General features: G+C 35.9%; 1 protein-coding gene across 2 annotated transcripts in view; it reads left to right on the top strand.

The window, feature by feature from the left end:
* Nucleotides 1-20,979, top strand: part of WDR41 (WD repeat domain 41) — a 58,849-nt gene that overhangs the window by 16,405 nt on the left and 21,465 nt on the right. For both annotated transcript variants that reach the window (XM_022594486.3, XM_022594494.3), the window contains exons 5-9: nucleotides 1,582-1,644; nucleotides 6,986-7,097; nucleotides 10,100-10,162; nucleotides 13,735-13,845; nucleotides 19,705-19,889. In XM_022594486.3, coding sequence (XP_022450194.1) covers nucleotides 1,582-1,644; nucleotides 6,986-7,097; nucleotides 10,100-10,162; nucleotides 13,735-13,845; nucleotides 19,705-19,889 — 534 coding nt within the window. The remainder of the gene's footprint in view (nucleotides 1-1,581; nucleotides 1,645-6,985; nucleotides 7,098-10,099; nucleotides 10,163-13,734; nucleotides 13,846-19,704; nucleotides 19,890-20,979) is intronic.

The raw sequence follows: 20,979 nt of genomic DNA, 5'->3' as shown, positions 1-20,979 counted from the left end.
TCATGCAGCCAGTATAGGGCAGAAGGCAACAGACCTGCAGAGTCAGTGCTCTGAATCACTATGTAATACTGCTTTCATAAAATATTTTTCTTAAATAAATAAATTTTTCTTAAATAAATTTAGCCCTTTTATATTTGTTTGTGGAATTGGGTCTGTGAAAGCCATAGCTAAATGCTATGGATAGCTAATCTTTCATTACTTTTTTTTTAAGGTATCATAGATCAGCTTTAAAAAGTCTATGCTTATCTAAGAATTCTATTTAAATAGCTTCAAGCATTACTGAAGTAAGTTTTGGAGTAAGTCCAAAGGTATAGGTGTTTCTTAGGCTTCTGTAGAACCAAGACATAGTTTATGACACACTTTAAATGAGCTCATCAGCTGAAGTGATTTCTAGACAGATTGCCAATAGGTGAAAGAATTTGAAGAAAAGGTTTAAGTGGAGATAAATGATACTTTATGGTGATTACAATATTGCATAAACAGGGGCATAATATGCGCTCATATGTTTAGGTCAGAGTAGCTTTACTACTGTTGCTCTGTTGAGGCAAGTGTTATTTTATGGACTAAAGGTCTCTTTTTTGGGTTTGTTTTCAGCATCAGTATAATCTCTGCAAAAATAGAATATCAAATACTTTTTATTAGACTGTTCCTAAGGTACTATGATACTATTTAGAGCCAATTATTAAAATTACTATTACAGTACAGACGTGAGTAGCTGGGACAATATCAGTATAAACTTTAACTGTAAATGATAGTATAGAGTTATTTCCTTCGCTGAATGACGTTTTTTGTTAAAAATAATTTCAGGTTGTTTTGTTGGCAGTTTCTTTTATTCATATGAATTCTAAATTTACCCTGCTTGGGTCTTTGCTGTTAACTAACTTCATTAATTAAATGCTGACGGTAGACTTTATTTCTTTGTCAAGTGATGGTCTTAAGAGTCCATATATATGTACATATTTATTTGTATGTAAATGTGTTCTCAGATATGATATGTATATCTTACCATAGGAAATGGTATGAAAAATTTGAAAATCATTATGCTCCTTAGGTCAAACTAACCTTGGACATTTTATGAGAGGTCCTGTAATTATTTTAAATATGTATATAGTTAATAGGAATACACTGTTACTGTCTTCTTTCAATCAAGATAACAGTAGTAAATGATGCCAGGCACATTGAAGGAGCTTTCAGTAAATGTTAATTAATGGATGTGATAGTTTTTAGTATAAATATTTTATGTTCAATGTTTATTAGATTACGGTGGACTGTTTTGGAGAATAAAACTTAAATTTTATATAGTTGCAATATTTAATGCCTGTAAACATTCAGTATTCAGACCATTCATTCTGTTGGTATTTTCAAATGGTTTGATAGCAAAATTTACCTCAGACTTATTTTACATTATAAGCCTGCTATGCTAAGTTGATGCATTGATTTTTGTGGTAGTATAAACATGAAATATTTCGTGCTTTATATATTTTCTATGTAAATGTGTAATATTTGTGATTTATTTATTAGAAAAATTATAATTAAGGTTTAAAAATTCTGCTGAGAAATTATTTCTTAACATAAATTTAGGTATGGGACTGTGATACTGGCAGACAAGTTCAGAAAGTGTCATGCTTCCAGTCTACTGTAAAGGTAAAATTTTTTTTTTTTAAGGTAAAATCTTAATCAGATACTTTACGGTAATAATCTTTTTGTTTCAGAAAAAATTGTTTAATGATTTAGCTGAAATTACTTTTGTAAGTTTCAAAAATTATTTCTTCCACACCTACACAGTCATTTGATTCTTCTAAGACTAGATTTTGGGGAGTATATATATTAAATGCTAGAATTTTGAATTTTAAATTAGAGCAAGAGGTGAATCTCTATAGTAAGATAAGGAAAAAGGTAGTAGTACCTAGTATGTTTTTAGTAGGTAATTCTAGGAAGAGATATTACTTTCAAAGTGACTACAGCAATAGCTAGTCTCTTTTTTGTTTGTTTGTTTTAGCTTTGAACTAAAACATGGAGTTATTTGTCCCTCACCATCTATCTTCTATAAAATGATAAGGGTAAGATATAGCAATTACTTAGTTCCAGAACAAAATCTTTTGTGACTAATTGGCTGCTACTGTTAGGTTCATTCATTTTATAAACAAATATTAATCGGAGCTTATTACTTGATAGGAACTCTGCTACATGTTGGAGAAACAAACTTGGATAAGACTTGGGTACATTGATTTCTGTAGAAGAAATTACCTTAAATGTTCTCAGAAAGTACACTGTTTTTCAATAATGTCAACAAGTTTGGGGAAGGATACTAGTAAACTGAAATAGTGTTTCCTCATTTGCTTTGAAGATTATTGATCTCTGTATTGGAGCTAACACTTCCAATGTAAAAAAAAAAATCAGTGTGCCAATAGTCAAAGTATTTCATTCTTTATCCTAAAAGGCAGCATCTCTGGTAGCCATCTTATGCTACTATGCTATTCTGATTATCAATTTAGAAAAGTTTCTGGGGAAGAAAGTGCCATTTACTATATACTGGTATCCAATTTTACACTGGACCGTCTTTGAAGAAGTCAATAAAATATTGACCTGATCAAAATCTCTACGCTTTATGTGAAAAGATGCTCCTATTAAATCCCTCAAAAAATAGTCTTGCTTATTTGACTGAGGTAATTAGGATTCAAATGAAAATATATGCATTGAAGGAACAGGGAAGGAGAAAAAATTTAGTGTATTTGGGGGAAATTCCTTTGGTGAGCTGTTTCATGAACTGGTCAATAAAAAGTATCTTATTTCGGGGCTTCCCTGGTGGCACAGTGGTTGAGAGTCCGCCTGCCGATGCAGGGGTCGTGGGTTCGTGCCCCGGTTCGGGAAGCCTGTGCTCCGCAATGGGAGAGGCCACAGCAGTGAGAGGCCCGCATACTGCAAAAAAAAAAAAAAAAAAAGTATCTTATTTCGGTATGGTGAAAGGACTTCCTCTTTTTTTTTTAATAAGCAGCCTCCTTTCCCTTGAAAGTACTTCTTAAAGGGGTTTTACTGTACTGTTAATCAGCTAGATAGTTGTATTTATTCCCACTGTGATCCTGTTTCACATTTTAAAAAAATCGTTAAATACAGCATTTCACTCATTTTAGTTCAGTGGTTCAATTGTTCTTGAACTGATAGTTTATCAGAGAATTTCAGATCCTTAATAAATATACGAAATACTATTATTTATTTTTTGAACTAGTAAAGTTTCTTTATAAGAGATGATATTAGCAAGGAGGTGCTGAAATTGGCATTTTTATTGTCATTGAGAGTATAATCAAAATGATCTTCCTGGAAGGCAGTTGGCTTTATGAATGAATCTTAAAAAATTATTATATGAATTGACCCAGTGATTCTACTCCTAGAAAACTCTTTAAAGAAATGATAAAAACTTGGGCAGCGATTTATGAACAGAAATATATATTACAAATATATTTTATAAATGGATGATTGACAGTATCCTAAATGTCTTATAGGAAAATAGTTAAATTATGGTAGACATATATGCTAAAAATGGTTTCAGAAGAACACGTAGCATTTGGAAAATGCTAATGATAAGATGTTAAGTAACAAAAGCAGTATAGTGTCCTCAACAAAACACTAGCAAACCAAATCCAACAATATATAATAAGGATTATGTACCATCATCAAGTGAGATTTATCCTAGGAATATGAGTTTAGTTTAACATCTGAAAAATCAATCAATGTAATATACCATACACGGTAAGAATAAAGGGTGGAAAACATGATCATCTCAGTAGATGCAGAGAAAGCATTTGACAGACTCCAACATCCTCTCATGATAAAATACTCAACAGACTAGCAGTAGATGCGAGCCTCCTCAACCTGATAAAGGGTATCTAGGGAAACACAGCATCTAACATCATATTAATGGTGAAAGACTGACTGAATACTTTCCTCCTGAGTTCAGGAACAAGACAAGGATGTCTGCATTTGGCATTTCTCTTCAACATTGCACTGAAGGTTCTGACCCAGGGCAGTTAGACAATAAAAATGAAATAAAAATCATCCATAGGGACTTCCCTGGTGGTGCAGTGGTTAAGAATCTGCCTGCCAATGCAGGGGACATGGGTTCGATCCCTAGTCTGGGAAGATCCCACATGCCGCAGAGCAACTAAGCCCGTGGGCCACAACTACTGAGCCTGTGCTCTAGAGCCTGCGAGCCACAACTACTGAGCCCAAGTGCCACAGTTACTGAAGCCCACGTGCTTAGATCCTGTGCTCCACAACAAGAGAAGCCACTGCAAGGAGAAGCCCGTGCACCGCAACAGAGTAGCCCCCACTTGCCACAACTAGAGAAAGCCTGCGCGCAGCCCCGAAGACCCAACGCAGCCAAAAATAGATATAAATAAATAAATAAATTTAATTTTAAAAAAGCATCCATATTAGAAATGAAGAAATAAAACTCTTTCTATTCACAAGTGACATGCTCTTCTATATAGATAATCCTAAATCCATAACAAAACTATTAGAACTAATAAATGGATATAGCAAGATTTCAGAATACAATCTCAATATACAAAAAATTAACTGTATTTCTTTAAACTAGCAATGAGCATTCCAGAAATAAAGAAAATTTATTTGCAATAGCATCCAAAAAATAAAACAAATAAATTTAAAGAAGAGCTATGAGACTTGTATACCAAAAACTACAAAACATTGTTGAAAGAAACTAATGAAAATATGAATAAATGGAAAGAAATTCATGGATCAGATTTAATATTGTTAAGATTGCAACATTACCCAAATGATCAACACTGGACAGAATCTCAGCAGGCTTTTTTCCCCTCAGAAATTGACAAGCTGATCCTAAAATTCATGTAGAAGTAAAGGGGACCCCAGAATAGCTAAAACAGTTGTGAAAAGAAAGAACAAAGTTTCAAGATTGAAACTTACAAATTTCAAAATTTACTACAAAGCTATAGTAATCAAGACAGTGTGGTACTGGCATAAAGGTAGACATACAGATCAGTGGAATAGAACTGAGAGTCCAGAAATAAAACCTCACATATGTGGTCAATAGATTTTTGACAAGGGTGTCAAGACCCTCCAATAAGAGAAAGAATAGTCTCTTCAGCAACTAATACTGGATCTAGATATCTACATACAAAATAATGAAATTGGATCCCTACCTCATGCTGTAACCAAAAATTAGTTCAAAATGGGTCAAAGACCAAGATATAAGAGCTGAAACTATAAAACTCTTAGAAGGAATATGAGTAAATCTTTGTGTCCTCGGGTGATACAAAGTGTCGCCTTTGTGTCCTAGATGTGATAGCAAAAGTATAGCAACAAAAGAAAAAAATGATAAATTGGACTTCATCAAAATGAAAAGCTTTTATACCTCAAAGGATACCATGAAGAAAGTGAAAAGACAACCAATAGGATGGGAGAAAATACTTGCAAATCATATATCTGATAAGGAACTTGTATCTTGATTATATAAAAAGAGCTCTTACAAATTAACAATAAAAAAGACAACCCAATTAAAAACAAAGAATTTGAAAGACATTTCTCTGAAGAAGGTGAGCAAATGGCCAATAAGCACATGAAAAGAAGCTCAACATATTAGTCATTAGAGAAATGCAGTTCAAAACATAATGTGACACTATTTCACATGCACTAGGTGGCTAATATCTAAAAGACAGATAATAACAAATACTTGTAAAGATGTGGAGAAATTAGAACCCTCTTACATTGTTGGAGGGACTGTACAATGGTACAGCCACCTTGGTAAATAGTTTGATAGTTCATCAAAATGTTAAATAGAGTCATTTGACCCAGCAATCTCACTCCTAGGTATTCCCAAGAGAAATAAAAATGTCCACACAAAAACATGTACATGAATGTTCATAACAGCATTACTTATACTAGCCTAATGGTGGAAACAACTTAAATGTCAATGAACTGATGAATGGATAAAATGTGTATAACCATACAGTGGAATATTATTTGGCAATGAAAAGGAATATAGTACTGATATTAAAAAATCAGAGATTAGACACAGTAGGACGTCTTGAAGTACAAACTGCACTGATTATTTTCAACCCTTTTTATTCCAGCAGTTTAAAAAGCAACCCCATCCTCAGCCCAGGGAAGATTACCAGAACCTTTTCCTTTTTTTTTTTTTTTTTTCTTAATACATATTCTCTCTTGCCCTTGTGTTCACTCAGAGTTAATGGGTGGGGAGAGAACTATGAAAGGTGTGGACTTTAAAGTACTATTAAAGGTAAAGGACTTCTACCAACCTTGAAATAATTTCCTGAGTCAAGAATTAGGAGGTTTGAATTGGAAAGATACATAAAAACTAAGGTCATATTTTCAGTTTTATTTAAAAAGCAGTTTACATTAAGCTTGTGTATTAGTTGTCTATTACTGAGTAACAAATTACCTCAAAACTTAGTTGTTTAAAACAATATCTCAGTGTTGGTGGTCAGGAATAGAGAGCAGTTTAGCTGGATGGTTCTGTCTCAGTGTCTCTCCTGAGGTTGCTGTCACCTTCAGGTGACTGGGGTTGGAGGTGTTAGGGGGTCAGATGCTAGGTGAGTTAGTGTTGGTTGGTGTCCAGAGGCCTCACTTCCTTGCCTCACTTCCTTGAGGGTAAAAAAAAGATGCCAGCCACAATTAAAAAAAAAAAAAAAAGATGGATCCTTCTCCATGCGGCTGCTTGCGTGTTTTCAGAACTGTAGAGTGAGTGATCTGAGAGAGCAAGGAGGTAGCCACCATGTCTTTTATGACTTAGTCCTTTAAGTCACACACCATTCCTTCTGCCTCATTCTGTTCATTGGAAGCTAGTGACTTAGCAGAGCCCACATTCAAGGGGAAGAGAATCAAGCTCCACCTCTTGAAGGGAAAGGGTATCAACTTGTGGACATATTTTAAAACCACTGATGAATGCTTGAATTTCTAAACTGATAACTATTTCACATGAATTTTGCAGTGTTTAGCTCTTCTTCAGAGACTAGATGTTTGGCTTTCTGGTGGGAATGACCTCTGTGTGTGGAACCGAAAATTAGATCTCCTGTGTAAGACTAGTCACCTTTCTGATACAGGTAAAAACAAATCAAGGTAATTGTGAACCATGATAGACTCTAAAAAGACACAGTGAATCTTCAAAGAGACTTTCCATGAATACAAAGGAAATATAGATTTTCTTTTTAATTCTGAATATAAGATGTAGCCGTATTTCTCCAATCCAGGTTAAGGGTTGTGTAAAATATATTTCCATCTCAAGTTGGAAGGAAAAGATCCCCCTTCCTTTGGCTTCCCCTTCCTTTCTAACAGAATTTCTCAAAAGTGATCAAGAAAAACCTTTTCATATATGCTTCTGGGCCATGTCTTAAACTGAGTTTGATGAGCATGTTGACACCTGGAAGCAGATCTTTATGACTTTACAATAGCATTTTCTTTCTTTATTTGTAGGGTTATCAGACTTTGAATAGATTCCTAAGGATGACCTCATTTTACAGTTGGTTTTACTAAAGAAACTTCACTCACGTGCAAACTTACTAACAAAATTCTATTTTCTCAGAATTCTGTTGACATATACTTTTCGTTTTAATAGAAGAAAAATCAGTTTTGACTTATATTGATATCAAGGAACTTAAAAAATAAAAATTTATTCAGAGTAAAAATATTTAAGTATAAATGAGTAAATTTAAATGACAGTAACCTTGAAGTCATGTGATACACTATTAACTATTTTTGTTTCTAAAAGTAGTGAAATGAACCCATGGACATCCTAGAAAGAATACAGGCATACCCTGTTTTATTGCACTTTGCTTTATTGGGCTTTGTAGATACTGCATTTTTTACAAATTGAATGTTTGTGACAGCTCTGAGTCATGCAGGTCTATTGGCACCATTTTTCCAACAGCATTTGTTCACTTTGTGTTTCTGTCACATTTTGGTAATTCTTGCAATATTTCAAACCCTCCACCAGCAAAAAGATTATGATTGGCTGAAGGCTCAGACAGTGGTTAGTATTTTTTTAGCAATGAAGTATTTTTAAATTAAGGTACTAATATGTACATTGTCTTCTAGACATAATACTTTTGCACATTTAGTAGATGACAGTATAGTGTAAACATAACTTTTATGTGCACTGGGAAACCAAAAAATTTGTGTGACTTGCTTTATTGTGAGAATTGCTTGATTTTGGTGGTCAGGAACCAAACCTGAAATATCTCCAAGGTATGCCTGTGTTATTAAACTTCACTTACACTTCATTTGAGTTGCATTTACACTTCATTATTGGAACTAGTTTATCTCCACATGGGTATTATAAAATACCAGAAAAATAATATGATGTCTTAGCAAAACTAAATCCATACCTTACTAGGATTTACAGTTTAACTTCTCAATTCAGTGTTCAATCACTAGTAATTTTGTTTGGATCTAGAGTGTATTTTCGTGTTTACTATTATCATGAGTTATATCTCTTTATTTACATATACATTTTCCTTCCTATTTCTTATACTAGCCTGTGGGTATCTGTGAATTTTTATTTCATGAATTATTAGTAATTATGTTGTGAAATATTGAAATCAGGGCTAAAAACACCTTTTGTATGTTAATGGAAATAACCACCTATTATTGCAGTCCCCATTCTTGTTACGAGTTATCTTTGAGTACTGTACATTAAGTAGTCACAGTTTGCCCTGTTTATCAGTGTTTCAAGATATAGCAGAAATCTTTGAGGAAATCAGTTAGAAAGCTTTGAAAAGGCCTTAGGTTGCCATTGGTGAGCTTTTCATGATTTGGATTTAGCAGTACTCTTAGACCCTTATCTTATAAAGCTCCTTTCAATAAGCCTTGCTTGATTTATGGACTGGCAGGGCTTTTAGAACAGTTATTACATATTTGGAAATAAGCAAAGATAATCTTAGTCAGTCTGATGCAATGGAAGGAGGCTTGGACTAGAAAACAGGACATCCATGCCCTTTCCAGCAATATGTTCTGTGATTCTGTGTATTAAGTTGCTACTTCTGGGTTAATGAGTTTCTAGTATTTTTATTTCATAAATAATTTAATAAACATTTTTTTAAACAAGCTGTTTTCTGCATCTGGAATTCTCCTCTGCTACCCCTTCCCCTGCTCTCCTATCTCTTCTGCTTCTTGTACCACTCCTCCTCCCCTTTCTCCTCCACCACCATCATCCCCCCGTCTTAAACATGGGAAAATAGAAATATACTGTTAAAACAGTATGTGGAGAAAATATTTTGGCCAGAAATACTCCCCAAGTGGGAAGGTAAAGTAAATGAGTAGAATACTTTCCAAATTTGTGTATATGTTATAAATTACATATATATAAAATTACATACATTTTATAATGGAGAAGTGAACTTTTAATAAACAGGGTTTTTTGCCAACACATGTGGTGGTTCTAAATCTAATGCATGAATATTTTTTGCTGACAGAAGTAATGTAACATATTTTATAGAAAGTAACGTAACATATCTTACAGAAGTTATGGTTACCCTAAAATCATTTCATGATTCAGCTATAAAAAGATACTTAGAATTGTATGCTTAATAAATGAAATGTGATGGAATGTTGAATCTGATTATTCTAGTAATACAAGGAGTTTTGTAAATGTGTTGATTGATTATAAACGTATTATTTGAAGGCCACTTTCCTAGCTGTTGACGGTTGGCTCACTCACTTACTGCCAGGGAGCCCACCCAGGCTTCTTAAATTTACATTGAGGAGCATGCCAATTTTATATCTCATTTGAGCTAGCCATCTTGTAAATGGTGATGATGATTATCTTAAGGGGTCCCTGGTAAATATGTTCACCACAATAGTAAAAATATTCAAAGAGCATTTCCTACTCTTAAGAAATCAATAATGTCTTCCAGAGGTCTCACCTACTTTTCACAAAATCATTTTCCATATGTAAGCAAGCACGGAAGTGTGATGTAGCAAATTGTGTGTGCTTTATAGTTACCATCCCCTTTATAGGAATGACCAACATAAATCTGAGAATGTTTTTGTTTTTGATGTAATCCATGAAGAAAATAATTTAACCTTCGTTTTATATGTTTTTATGAAGGGATCAGTGCTTTGATTGAAATACCTAAGAACTGTGTTGTGGCAGCAGTTGGCAAAGAACTGAGTGAGTATGACTTTTTTTCTTTTATTTCTTCTTTTTAAAAATTTTAAACTAGCCTTGTATACACATTTCAGAAAGACTAATTCAAGGGACATCTTTCCCGTCCCAGTCTTGGCCTCCTGGGATTGTCAAAGTGATGTGGAGCCCAAGACATTTTCAAGATCTTAGGTCAGTTTTTTACCACACTTGGTCTAGCATAGCCAAGTGGGCAAGGTAACCCCACTCCTCTGATGCTAGAGAAGGCCATTTACATTCCACAGTCCTCTCTGTTGCTGATCCACACTCATACACTTACTTAGCAAAAACTTTAGCCACATAAAACAACTATCAACATTCTGGAAACTGAAAGCTTGAGTTGGGAGTGTTGGAGGAGGATTATTTGGGGAGTTCACTAAGATAGGAACTGTGGAGGTTTTGCCTCAGGAAGCCAGAATGGGGCCCATTTTCTTGTGGGGGAGTTTATGCCATTTCCCTCAGACTAGTGGGACAGCAGAAGGAGGGATAGCAACAGGAATTTTGTAAATGTATTAACTGATTATAAACATGCAGTTTGAAGGACACTTTCTTAGCTGTTGACGGTTGGCTAACTCATTTACTGACAGGAGCCTGCAGTAAAAAAAAACCTTGTATGTTCATTACTTTATGGATGAAATTTGGGTGCTGAGAAGTGATAGAGTAAGCACACTTCTTAAAAGCTGCTTTTTTCTTGAAGAATTTTTGTAGCCCAGAGGGCATTTGCTATTACTTGTGCTGCTGCTTCTAGAGACCAGCCTTGAGATTTGCTATGACCATCAGTTGGCATGTTTGCAGATACCAGTGAGCCATGAGTTAATTGTTCACCATTTATAAACTGTTGTCTGCAGGCTCCACTGCTTTGCAGTCACATTTCTCTTTCTTCAACTGAACTTTCTGTGTGTAATCATGTCTGAGAAGTAATTTTCTAGACCCTATGCTTATTCTTTCTTTTCATAAAGTAATTTCTAAAGATATAATTCTGTGTTTAGTTTTTTTTTCTTTTTCCTTCCTTGCAGAAATTCAGTTTTCCCATGTTCTTTATTGACCTGGAAAGACGTCTAGCTTTTCCCTGCCTTTTTCCTCTGTGTCAATCACTTGTGTTTTGCTGGTTTTACTCTAACTCAGTGGCTCTTACATTTTAGTGTGCGTGAGAATGACTTGAGGACTTGTTAAAAACACAGATTACTGGGCCTTACTCCCAGAGTTCCTAATTCACTAATTCTGGAGTGGGGCCTGAGCTTCTGCATTCTAACAGGTTCTCTGGTAGTGCTGAGGTTGCTGGTCTGGGACCATACTTTGAGGATGGCTGCTGTAAATATTTTGATCCACTTCTTTCCATCTCAGTACTGTTGCTCTATTCAGGTACTCATCTCCTCTTTTGCCTGCTCTGTTGTGATAGTCCCCTAACTTGTCTTCCTTCCTCTACTGCTTCTCAAATGCCTTCTCCTCTAGTTTAGTGCTTCCCAGATACATTTTCTAGTAGATGCTAGAGGGATCTATCTAAAATGCAGCCTTCAAGATGATACAGATGCACTTATTTGCAAAGCAGGAATAGAGACACAGAGGTAGAGAATGGATGTATGTATACGGAGCAGGGGGCGGGGAATGAATTAGGAGATTGGGATTGAAATATGTACACTATTGATGCTATGTATAAAGTAGATAACTAATGAGAACCTACTGTGTAGCACAGGGAACTCTACTCAGCTCTGTGGTGACCTAAATGGGAAGGAAATCCAAAAAAGGGGTATATGTATACGTATAGTTGTTTCACTGTGCTGTATAGCAGAAACTAAAACAACATTGTAAAACAACTATACTCCAGTAAAAATTAATTTAAAAAAAATGCAAGCTTCAAAGCTTCAGTGGCTTCCGATTGCCTACATCAGTTTCTGAACTCTCAAATTTCTGATTACTACAAAAGGTCAAACTTGTGGAGATCAACATAGAGTTGCCAGTTTTTATTTTGTTTAGTGAAAACATTAAAAATCCCAAACCAGAAACCAAACTACCATTTACCACCCTGATTTTATAAAAATAAGTTTTAAACAACAAAATATGAACAACATGATCTCAGAAAAAAAGAATAGGACTTTAAATTGAATACATTTAGTTTTATAAAAAAAAACTTATGTAGTCCTTATTTTTTCTCATTTTTGCTCCAGATGAAAGAAATCTTTGCCCTAGGGACCAATGTAAGGACACGAGTAGCCTACAAGTCCAAATTTTTCAACATATCAAATCATGCCCTCCATTATTTCCCTCCTGCTTCCTTTGAGTCCTGTATCACTTGCTTGTTAACACTGAATTGCCTGGGATTCCCCAACCTCTATGCCTTCATTTCTGTCGTCACCGTGTATTGGACTTGTCCTCCTACTTATTGTCCTCTTCGATCTGGCTAATTTCTAAAATAAGAGATTTTTATTGAATGAATTAGTGAATTCATTGAAATAGTAATAAAAGCAACACTAATGCCTCAACGGAAGTTAGAATATTAGCTAAAAAAAAGGAAGAAATGAAAGTTGATTTTATTCAGAAAATAATTTATAAAAAATACAAATATTCTTAAAAACGAGGTTCTGCATTTTACTTAGTCTTATAAAATAAATATGTCGTGCCATTTTTCCTTATAAAAATAAGTTTTATTCCTTTAAATGTACTATCTTTTCTATTTCTAAGACTAAACTTGTGCCCATGTACTTGGTTTTAAATGTTCCATACCAATTTCTCTTTTTCTAATGTGAGGGTTCCTCTCAACAGGAAATAGAATTTCTGTGTGCACTAGCTGCAGTGACTTTGAGGCTTTTATTATCAATAGCTAAGCAAGGCTATCAGCTCTGAGTACTCATCCTGGTTCAGAAGTCCAGGATTTTTCTATTAATCCTTTTTTAGAATTGACTATTGCTTCTCTTTCTTTTTTTTTTTTTTTTTTTTTTTTTGTGGTACGCGGGCCTCTCACTGTTGTGGCCTCTCCCGTTGCGGAGCACAGGCTCCAGACGCGCAGGCTCAGCGGCCATGGCTCACGGGCCCAGCTGCTTCGCGGCATGTGGGATCTTCCCGGATCGGGGCATGAGCCCGCGTCCCCTGCATCGGCAGGCGGACTCTGAACCACTGCGCCACCAGGGAAGCCCTATTGCTTCTCTTTTATCTTCTGATCTAATTCATATTTGTTTTATTTCCTCGAAGTTATTACATATGTGACCCTTGTGAATACTTGTCTATAGAGACTATATTTATGGACTCACTGAGCAGTTTCACATTATCTTTTGTACTTTGCATTTTTTTGTTCAGAGGCTTCACGGTTGGTAGTGGGTTTAGAAGAGTTTTAATAAAGGAACAGAGCTCTGAGGACACACTCACTTGGGATTTTAGTAGATCATTTCAAACATCTCAAGCATTTGAAAGAAATATTTTAAAGTAGTATGAGCAAGGCTGTCTTTGGAGATGGGTTTTTCAGTATTTTAGGTATTTCTCACTTAATGAAATGCTAGCTTTTTGAGCAGAAATATAACTTTAATCTTTGACCATTTTAATAAAATTATATCTGTCTTTTCATTTAGTAATTTTCAGGCTGGTAGCACCCACAGAGGGATCACTAGGATGGGATATTCTTCAAGTTAAGCGCCTCCTTGATCACCAGGATAATATTCTCTCACTGGTTAATGTCAATGGTAAGCTCATTGTGTACATGTTGATATTATGTAAAAATTTTTTAACTTTTTAACCTGTTTTGAACTTTAGTCTTGTTTTGTTCTAGAATTCTGGAATTACCATGATGAAAATAATGCTATTAATTAGTAGGGATTGGCAGTCTTTTATTTTCTGAGGTTTAAACCAGTGGAATTCATCAAGTTTCATAGATTGTTAGGTCTTAGATTTAGGCACAAGGGGAAGAATAGAGTTGGGTAGAGAAAAGGGATGACGGAGGAGAGAGCATACTTACCTCAGGTGCTGCTTGGTAGCTGTGGGATGATTGTTGTAGGCTATCAGTACTAATGCTTGGTAGCATTTTGACTTTTTTTTTTTTTTTTTTTGTGGTACGCGGGCCTCTCACTGCTGTGGCCTCTCCCGTTGCGGAACACAGGCTCCGGACACACAGGCTCAGTGGCCATGGCTCACAGGCCCAGCCGCCCCGCGGCATGTGGGATCTTCCCGGACCGGGGCATGAACCCCGTGTCCCCTGCATCGGCAGGCGGACTTTCAACCACTGCGCTACTAGGGAAGCCCAACATTTTGACTTTTTTGCCAAATGGTCTTGGCTAGTTTCTCTTTTGAAGATCACACAGTACAAATTATATAGCACTCTACTTACAGTAGAATGAGCTGGATTCAAGCCAGTTGTAATTATGATTGAAGAGTCAGAGAATAACACCAAACTAAAGGTCTGCAGAAAATGGGTCATATGTGCCCTTCCTCATGGATGTGTGTGTTGGTTGTTTTTTTGTTTTTTTTTTACTTTTTGGCCGCATGGCACGTGGGATCTTAGTTCCCCGACCAGGGATTGAACTGCAGTGGAAGCACACAGTCCTAACCGCTGGACTGCCGGGGAAGTCCTGCCAGACTTTCTATTTGGCTTTATAATGATTTTAATGAGTTAGCTCCTGTGAGCCAAACCTGACATCAGATGACAGGATAGGATCACAAACCACAAATCCTGGGATTTAGCTACTTCCCTTTCAAATAAAGTGACACCTTATATCATCAGAGCTTTCCTGGGTGATCTGTGTTCTGAGGTCAGATGGGAGGACTCCTGGGTGGCTTCAGTTTGATAGTCTGGAGGACACTATAAGAGGGTCCTGTAAGGATGCCATGAATATGATGTTGTAAGGGGACTGGACTGCACCCCCTGATCTGAGATCTGGGTTGGCTGTTTTTGAGCAATACTTTGTAGAAACATGAGGCAGAGGGAAAGGGGAACAGACAGCACTAAGTGTAGTCTCCATTTGTATGCTGTTCAGTCACATTTTCAGATACATCAGTGAGAATGTCCCTTCCAGTTCCAAAATTTTCCTCTCCAATAGCCATTTGCTTGTTCAACCCAGCTGCAAGTCTTTCTGATGACTAGATTGTCTATATGATAGAAATAATAATATTAGGAGCACCACTTTATTTTTCTCTGGGGGCTCCTTTTCTTCTAGCCATGATGGCAGCACAAAAGGCAAGTTCTTATTTGGAAGTCCCTCTGACACTGAGCCAGAGAAGCTCCAAGGCCCTAAAGCTGTTGAGAAAAGCACAGCAGTGTTTTGGCCATTACAGTGGTCATGCCTAGTTGTCCCATTTTAGAAGTGAAGCATTGGTACCAGGACCTGGCATGTTTCCTTAATGAAGGTGATGGGATGTTCCTGAGGTAGCCTTAACCTCATGGCACTTCTTTTGCTGTGTGATGTACAGAGAAGCTTATAACAGTTTAACCAAGAAAGCTTTCTTCAAGTATTTCTTTGCCAGATTTTTAAGGGAAGGAAAATGGAAAGCTAAAGCAAAAAAAAAAAAATTGTTAATAAAAATTACAGAAAACCCCTAGTGTTTTTTAGTTTGTAAATTCCATGATTATAAAATTACACTACAGACTATAAGTAAGCCAAAAGCATATTTAAGAATCATATATGGACAAGTAGTCTGGTAAAATTTGAGAATGATATTGTGACAGTCTTACCTCGTATATAGACGCATCTGCCATGCTGCAGGTTTTGGCAATCCTGAAATGATTATGTTGTACAAGTCCCAGTTCCGCTTTCAGCCCTGCTTCTTTATCCCCACCAATTACCAATTAAAGATGTGGCCAGTTACTGGGTTTATAACTCACAGGAAAAGTGCATTTTCATTGAGGTGGCCCTAGGGCAACCTTAGAATGGTACAACAGAGAACTCCTACAAATGTGGATAATGAATACCAGGTTTGCCAGTGAGGTCTGAATGCCTGTGCAGAGATTTTCTAAGACAGACATACAAGATAACCTTATCTCTTCTAGCAAAAGGCTCTGGGTGCTGCTTCTTTATTTTATTCCTTTTCTTGTTTTGTACTGACAGCATGGTATGGTAGTCACAAAGTATTAGTACTTCTGAGGGATGGGTAGACAGGTATCAGGTGAGATGTTCATACTAAGTGACTTTTGATAATTGCATAGGATGAAAATCCATCCCTATATATAAAACACATCGAGGTTGTTTGGTGTGAAACATTTTGAATAACTAGTTTGGGATAATTTACATAGCAAACTGTACTGACTCAGGTCAGTGCCAGCATTTTATTTTTAGTGAAAAATTCTAACTGGGCTCAGGTACTTTGCTATTACATAGATGAATTACAGACACTTGGAGGAGATCAGAGCAGGCAGCTGTGTGGTCTCAGTAGGTTAACTCTATTGCAATGACGCATGCAGAATTGGAATCTAGAAGGATCTTCACTTGTTACCGTCTCTGGTTCTTTTGTAGTTTGAGTGAGATTGGAAAGAGGAGGGAAAGGGATGGAAAAGAAGGTCATGGAAATATTACTACTGTCTTAACTTTCCCACTATTAGAACTAGGAGCCTGTTTCTCTCCACAGATGAGAAATGAACTTAATTCTTCACAGAGAGAATTCTATAGAGTCTGTTAATAAACTATATAGAAATTGGACTTGGAACCAAGACAAAATAATATTTACCTGTATGATTGCTGGTAATTCTTTATTTGTATGAGATTGTTCATCTAGTTATTAGAGATTTCTGTCCTGCTGGTTTATTTGATAAATGGGATAGTAAATCATAATTACTCATCCATGTATTCCTAAATTACAAGTAACTGGATGTTTTAATACCATTAATATGGAATAATACCAGGGGCTCAAAATAATACCAGGGACTCAAAGATAACATTTGATGTCTTTTTAAAATGGCTACACATTATTTAACTTGATTTTTACAATCATCTTCATTTAATGCCTGAGAAATCCAAGATAGAAAAAGATCAAATGACTTTCTGAAGACCAACCACATGGCTAGTAACAGGCAGAGCCAAAATTAAAACTAGAGTTTCTAGACTCACAGTGCATTGTTCTGTTCCTCCTAAATATAAAGGAATTAAAATAAATTGCATTTCTTTAAGATAGTTTTTAGTCTCAGCAGTTGTACATTTTCTATTAAATGTATAATTTGTCAACTGTCTTAGTTGGCCCACTAATTTCATTTTTATTAAAGGTTTTAAAAACTTGTTATTGTGCAAATAATACGTATGAGGAAACAGAAACATAAAAATGTAAAAATGAAAATGAAAATCATCCTACCATACAGCATTAAGTACAGGTTCATATCCTTCTAAGTGTTTTTCTGGGCGTATATATGTATGTATATGTGTATACATATGGTGTGCTTTTTGTAACAGTATGTCATGAATATATTTCTGTATTAATATAACATACTTTTACAACTTAGTTTTCAATAACAGCATAACTATTTCATTTCGTGGATGTTATTTATTTATTCGATCCCCAGTTGGATACCTTTAGATTTTTAATACTATGTGTAACAGCCTTGTCACATATGTCTTTTATGTACTTTCCTCAGGATAAATTCCTAGAAGTGGAATTGTTAGATCAATGGGTTTACAACTTTTTAAGGTTTTGATGTATATTACCAAGGATTGCAAAGATTACACCAGTTTATACTAGGGCATGAATAGTACGTGAGTGTGCTGATTCCTTATGCTTTTGCCGGCATCGGGTGTTTTCGTGTTTTATAATCTTTCCCGATTTGCAAGTCAGTAAATAGTATCTCATTGCTTTTAGATGTCTTTGGTTATTAGGGAATTGAACGTCTTTTCACATGTTTACTGGCCATTTGTATTTCTTGTTTTGCCAGTTCAGGTCCTTTGCCCATTTTTCTGCTGGAGTGCTTATCTTGTTCTTAGTGATTTCTAAGAAGTGCTTATGTATCAAGTATAATCAGCCTATTTCGACATCTAAATTGCAGACTTTTCCCAGAGTTTTGTCATTTAAATGTATGATTTGGGGGGACTTCCCTGGCGGTCCAGTGGTTAAGACTTCCCTTTCCAATGCAAGGGGTGTGGGTTTGATCCCTGGTCAGGGAGATTAAGATCCCACCCACATGCCTTGAGGCCAAAAAACCAAAACATAAAACAGAAGCAATTTTGTAACAAATTCAATAAAAACTTAAAAAATGGTCCACATCAAAAAAATCTTTAAAAAAAAAAAGTATGATTTTGTGCTAAGCAGGTGTTCACTCATATCTCTTTCCCCAGCCTCCACTCTGTCTCCTTGAGAAGTCTTTTAGCACTCCATATTCATAAAACATTCACCTTTATTTTCCTCAGTTCTTTAAATACCTTTAATGTTTTAATCTGTTTGAAACTTATTTTGGTATATGTGAAATAACAGAAAATATATATATTGGTCGTTGCCCCCAGTTCCTGGCACAGAGTTCCTTAAAACTCTTGTAATTGCCCAAGAGATAAGAGCACAAGGAACATCTTTTGTTCTAATATTTGGTCTAATATTTCCTGACAGAGCTCCTTGGAATTTCCTGGGTGATAGGAGTGTCTTTTGTTCTAATGAGGCTACTCTTTCTTGATGGGCTCCTGGATGGGGGCTGGTCACCAGAAAGACCAAGCCATTATTAGAAGCTTAGAATTTTTGGCCACTGGCCATCCACCCCCGCGGCAATTCTCCAGAGAGGGGAGAGGGGCTGGACGTGGAGTTAGTCATCGATCATGCCTATGTGATGAAGTTTCCATAAAAATCCCAACAGTACGGGGTTCAGAGAGCTTCTGAGTTGCCAAACACGTGGAGGTGCTGGGAGAGCAGCATGCTCAGAGAGGGCATGCGTGCTCTGTGATCCTTCCCACATACCTTGCCCTGTGCATCTCCTCCATCTGGATGTTCATCTGTATCCTTGTATAATAAAGTAAGTAAACTTTTCCTGAGTTCTGTGAGCCATTCTAGCAAATTAACTGAACCTGATGAGGGGATGTGGGACTCTTCGATTTATAGCCAGTTGGTCAGAAACACAGGTAACAACCTGGATTTGCAGTTAGTATCTGAAGTGGGAGAAGTCTTGCAGGACTGAGTCCTTAACTTGTGGGATCTGACACTATCTCCAGGTAGACAGTGTCAAAGTTGAGTTGAATTGTAGGGACACTCAGCTGGTGTCGCAGAATTGCCTGGTGTGGGAAAACCCCACGCATCTGGTGTCAGGCATGTGGTGAGTGTGGGAGTAAAGGAGAAACAGAAGTGTAGCTTCTCTTCACTATGTATGATCCAAGGTAAGGTTCTTTTGTTTTTATTCCCCAAATACTTAACCAAATAGTCCAGCATGAGGTATTTCTTTCTTCGCTGAATTGAAATGCAATCATTATCACATACTAAATTTCTAAGTAAGCTTGAGTCTATTTCTGATAATCTTCCTGTTTGGCTTGTCTAGTTACCTCACTGTTCTAAACATTGTGATTTTATAGAGCAATACTACTAGGCAGTTCATTCATTTTTATGTTTAGCTTAGGTAAATGGTCAATAATGAGACATCTATGAACTCTGCCTAGATTTGAGTTTTGTAACTGGCTCCCATGTTGGAGAGCTCATCATCTGGGATATCCTGGACTGGACTGTGCAGGCCTGTGAACGCAACTTCTGGGACCCATCTCCACAGCTGGACACTCAGCAAGAAATAAAACTCTGTCAGAAGCCAAATGACGTTTCTATTCATCATTTCACATGGGATGAAGAGGTAAAAAAAAAAAAAAAATTGAGAAAAATATCTATAATCTTGTCTCTTTTAATAAACCATTTCTAATTTTAAAAATTTAATCTCATGATCCTATAGAAAGTTATCATTCCGTGTGTTCACGTTGTGCTCTAAAATGTTTTGATATTTTTCAAAGATTGCATCACTTGCTTTAAAAAAGAATGTTAATCTTAGCTCTTATCTTTGAGGCAAGGAAGTGATTAAATGGCCACAGATTTAAAAACCCTATTGAAATTTTGAGTTGGATTAAATATTCCCACAGGATTTGAGGATAATGCTTAAAATTGTTCTAAGAAACACTGAGAAAGAATCCTTTTGAAGATTCTGGTGCATTTCCTGGAGCAGTAAAGGAAATTAAAAATTTCAGGAATGCCTTTCTTTTAGTCTTCTGGCATCATGGGGCAAGATGATTGTGTGAGAATTATTGACTTCAATCCTTTAGGCCTTGGCAGTGATGCTCTTGAAGCACTTTACATCCTTTTTTGCAGTAGTAGATTAGTACCAATGGATTTCTGAACCTTGGCTCTGATCTGAACATCTCTTCTTTTAGCTTCAGGGGCTCAGAAAATATGTTTAAAATGGGGGTTCCTTTTCTAAATATAATCACAAGAAATGTTTGTGTTATAAACTTTGAGGAGAGGGGTTAGAGGAGGCTTTTACCTCACTTTATTTTGTGCCTTCCTGTACTGTTTAAATCTTCTAATTGTATGTGTTTTGTTATTTTTATTTAAAAATTCAGTAATAGTGTTCTGGATAGGGAGAGCATGGTCTGTTTTTCTGTTTTTGTTTTGGCTTTCTTTGCACCTCTCTTACCTTAAAAACAAAACAAAACTAAAACAGAGTAGGGTAAGAATAGGTTAAAGAACACTATTATACCTAAAGATTAAGTTTCTTTATATCCCAATTTTATTTTTTTTAAAAAAAGTAAATATGATAAAAGACAGTAGTCTCAGAAAAGATGGAAACTATCTCTAAGAGCTGTAGGCCTAAAAATTTTATATGTATATATATTTGTATCTTTCTTTTTTAAAAAATTAATTATTTATTTAGTTTTGGCTGTGTTGGGTCTTCT

Source organism: Delphinapterus leucas, chromosome 3 (assembly GCF_059928025.1).
Source record: "Delphinapterus leucas isolate spDelLeu-1000000601 "Yukka" chromosome 3, BTC_Dleu_Yukka2, whole genome shotgun sequence".
NCBI lineage: Eukaryota > Metazoa > Chordata > Mammalia > Artiodactyla > Monodontidae > Delphinapterus > Delphinapterus leucas.
This window is presented reverse-complemented; position numbering and strand designations above follow the sequence as displayed.